General features: G+C 50.4%; 1 protein-coding gene across 1 annotated transcript in view; it reads left to right on the top strand.

The window, feature by feature from the left end:
• Positions 1–1,868: 1,868 nt before the first annotated feature.
• Positions 1,869–3,414, top strand: part of ARNT (aryl hydrocarbon receptor nuclear translocator) — a 69,168-nt gene continuing 67,622 nt past the window's right edge. The window contains exon 1 of the mRNA XM_015424493.1: positions 1,869–1,923. Within this exon, the coding sequence (XP_015279979.1) occupies positions 1,869–1,923 (55 nt within the window). The remainder of the gene's footprint in view (positions 1,924–3,414) is intronic.

The raw sequence follows: 3,414 nt of genomic DNA, 5'->3' as shown, positions 1-3,414 counted from the left end.
AAGCCCTCCCACTGTTGACCCCCCCCCCCCAGCACCAAGAAAACAAAGAATCCCTTCCCCCAGACCGAGAGTTCTTATCTAGAGCTTGTGGCTATACCTATACCACTGATGGATCTCTGCTCCATATGTTTATCCATAAGAACATCAGGGAAGCCAATGTTGGATCAGGCCAATGGCCCATTTAGTCCAACACTCTGTCATACAATGGCCAGAAATACCAGGTGCCATCAGGAGGTCCATCAGTGGGGCCCTCCCACTGTTGACCCCCCCCCCCAAGCACCAAGAAGACAGAGCATCACTTGCCCCAGAGCCCCTATCTATACCTTGTGGCTAATAGCCACTGATGGACCTCTGCTCCATATGCTCATCTAATTCTCTTTTGAAGCCGTCCATGCTTGTAGCCACCACCACCTCCTGTGGCAGTGAATCCCATGCGTTGATCACTCTTTGGGTGAAGAAGACTTCCTTTGATCCGTTCTAACCCGACCGCTCAGCAATTTCATGGAGTGCCCACGAGTTCTTGTATTGTGAGAAAGGGAGAAAAGTATCTCTTTCTCTACCTGTTGAGCCACCCATTGCTCTTTGCAGAACTCTGTTCTCAGATGTCTCATGTAGCTGCAATGGCGTAGAGCTGCCGATGGAGCCGTCCTCCAAGCACTGGTCTAGTCTCCGTATAAACCCACCTAAGCAAATGTCCACCCTTATGATCCCGTGCCAGTGGACTCCATCAGATAAACCTTTGGGCGCGGAACAGTCTCTTTCTGTTTGTCCCGAAGGTAATGCAAATCAGTTGGATTCAGCGATCCCAGGTTCTGGTGACTATATTAACATCAGCAGAAATTCTTGCATCCATTCCCCTCCCTTTCCATTCTCCGACTGTGTTTGTTCATTGGTTGACGCCTTAAGATAGAGCCAGGTTCTAAGTTTAAGGTAGCTAATGGTAATGCCCGCACTGATTTTTAAAGTCTGGGGAGTAAACTTCCCCCCGTAATTTGCGGTTCCCAGACTGAAATGTTCAGAAGAGCATTTTTATCAAGGGGTTAGAAGCAGTGTTCCCCCTAAGCTGAGTTAGTGTGAGCTAGGTCATAGTTTTTTTAGCCTCCAGCTCACACATTTTTGTCTTAGCTCAGGAAGGAGGGCTCCAGAGCAAACTAATTTATGCAGTAGCCAAATCACCTGCTCACCTCTTTAATGCCAGTAGCTCACAAAGTAGTCCCTGTGAACTCAGGGACCGGGCGATCCATAGATCTGAAGTATGAATAAATAAGAAAGGCCAGGTATAAAAATAGCAACTTAACATGGAAACTGGCCAGGGAAGGACTCCGTTCAAGTGTTCCCTCTAAGCTGAGTTAGTCTGAGCTAGCTCAGTTTTTTAGCCTCCGGCTGACACATTTTTTGCCTTCGCTCAGGAAGGAGGGCCCCAGAGCAAACTGATTTATATAGTAGCCAAATCGCTCGGTCACAACTTTTAATGCCGGTAGCTCACAAGGCAGAATTTCTGCTCACAAGACTCCACAGCTTAGAAGGACCATTGGCCCTAACCAGTGTTCCCTCTAAGCTGAGTTAGTGTGAGCTAGCTCACAGTTTTTTTAGCCTCCGGCTCACACATTTTTGTCTTAGCTCAGGAAGGATGGCTCCAGAGCAAACTACTTTATGCAGAAGCCAAATCACTTGCTCACAACTTTAATGCCAGTAGCTCAAAAAGTAGAATTTTTGCTCACAAGACTCCACAGCTTAGAGGGAGCGTTGCTCGGCTCCCCCTTCCACTCACCCCCCCCATGTTGCACATTAAATCTCTCCCCACACGCATGCCAGTGCTCTTCACTGAGGTTTTGCTCATCCCAGGGTCAGTCAGTTATTGTGCCACCATGTCTCCCTTTGCCGTAGGTTTGGAATGGGACATTGTTGAGGGGGCAGGTGTCGGTAAGAGCAGACTATGGGCTTGGCAGGATGATAGTTTGCAATGGGCCCTGCTGGTGGACCTCCTGATGGCCCCTGGTATTTTTGGCCACTGTGTGACAAGAATGTTGGACTGGATGGGCTACTGGCCGGATCCAACATGGCTTCTCTTATGTTCTTATGTCTGGGGCAAGGGATGCTCTGTCCTCTTGGTGCTTGAGGGGGGAAGAGTGGGGGGGCTCCAGCGAGTGGCGTTCGTGGTGGCCCCTGGGTTTTGGGCACTGTGGGACACAGAGTGTTGAACTGGATGGGCCATTGGCCATTGGTGCTGGGGGGGGGAAGAGTGGGAGGGCTTCTAGAGTTCTGGCCCCACCAGTGGACCTTCTGACTCAAAGGAACTGTTTGGCCACTGTGTGAGATGGGATGCCGGACTAGACGGGCCACTGGTCTGATCTACCTGGGCTCTTCTTCTTCTTCTTTTTTAAAAAAAAAATTGTGATAAAAGTCGAGCTTAAACAGTAAAACCTTAAAATTCTAAAACTTTAAAACATTTGTGATCTTTGTACGGTATATGGTCATAGATATCCGTATTATCTTCTAATATGTGTACAATGCTGGACTAGATGGACCCTCCCTGGTCTGATCCAGCAGGGCTCTTCTTCTGATGTTCTTCTCAGGGGAAGGCCTCGGCCTCTCTGCCCTGTTACTGGCCCTCCAGAGGAACTGGCTGGCCCCTGTGTGAGACAGGCGGCTGGACTGGATAGACCCCCCCACGGCTCCAGCAGGGCTCTTCTTATGTTCTTAGGAAGGCCTTGGGCTCTATGTCATGTTTCCAGAGGAACTGGTTGGCTAGGTGGACCCTCACTGGTCTGATCCAGCAGGGCTCTTCTGAGGTTCTTCTCAGGGGAAGGCCTCGGCCTCTCTGCCCTGTTGCTGGCCCTCCAGAGGAACTGGTTGAGGCCACTCTGGGACAGGATGCTGGACTAGATGGACCCTTCCTGGTCTGATCCAGCAGGGCTCTTCTTCTGATGTCCTTCTCAGGGGCAGGCCTCGGCCTCTCTGCCCTGTTGTTGGCCCTCCAGAGGAACTGGTTGAGGCCACTATGTGAGACAGGATGCTGGACTAGATGGACCTTCACTGGTCTGACCCAGCAGGGCTCTTCTGGTGTTCTTCTCAGGAGAAGGCCTCGGCCTCTCTGCCCTGTTGTTGGCCCTCCAGAGGAACTGGTTGAGGCCACTGTGTGAGACAGGATGCTGGACTAGATGGACCCTCCCTGGTCTGACCCAGCAGGGCACTTCTGATGTGCTTAACTGTTTGAGAGTTAAAGCTCTCTTTGTGGCCTCATGTCTGATGAAGATAGCTTTGACTCTTGAAAGCTTACACCCTGGAGCTTAATTGTAATTCCAGGAAATTTCCAGGCCTCAACTGTAAACGAGACCAAATCGAGTCCAGCACACACACTGGCTTTCTCTCTCATGCTCCTTTTTGATGCTCTCATTTCTCCAGTTTCCTGCT

Source organism: Gekko japonicus, unplaced genomic scaffold, assembly GCF_001447785.1.
Source record: "Gekko japonicus isolate JY-2015 unplaced genomic scaffold, Gekko_japonicus_V1.1 scaffold142, whole genome shotgun sequence".
NCBI classification, from domain to species: Eukaryota; Metazoa; Chordata; class Lepidosauria; order Squamata; family Gekkonidae; genus Gekko; species Gekko japonicus.
This window is presented reverse-complemented; position numbering and strand designations above follow the sequence as displayed.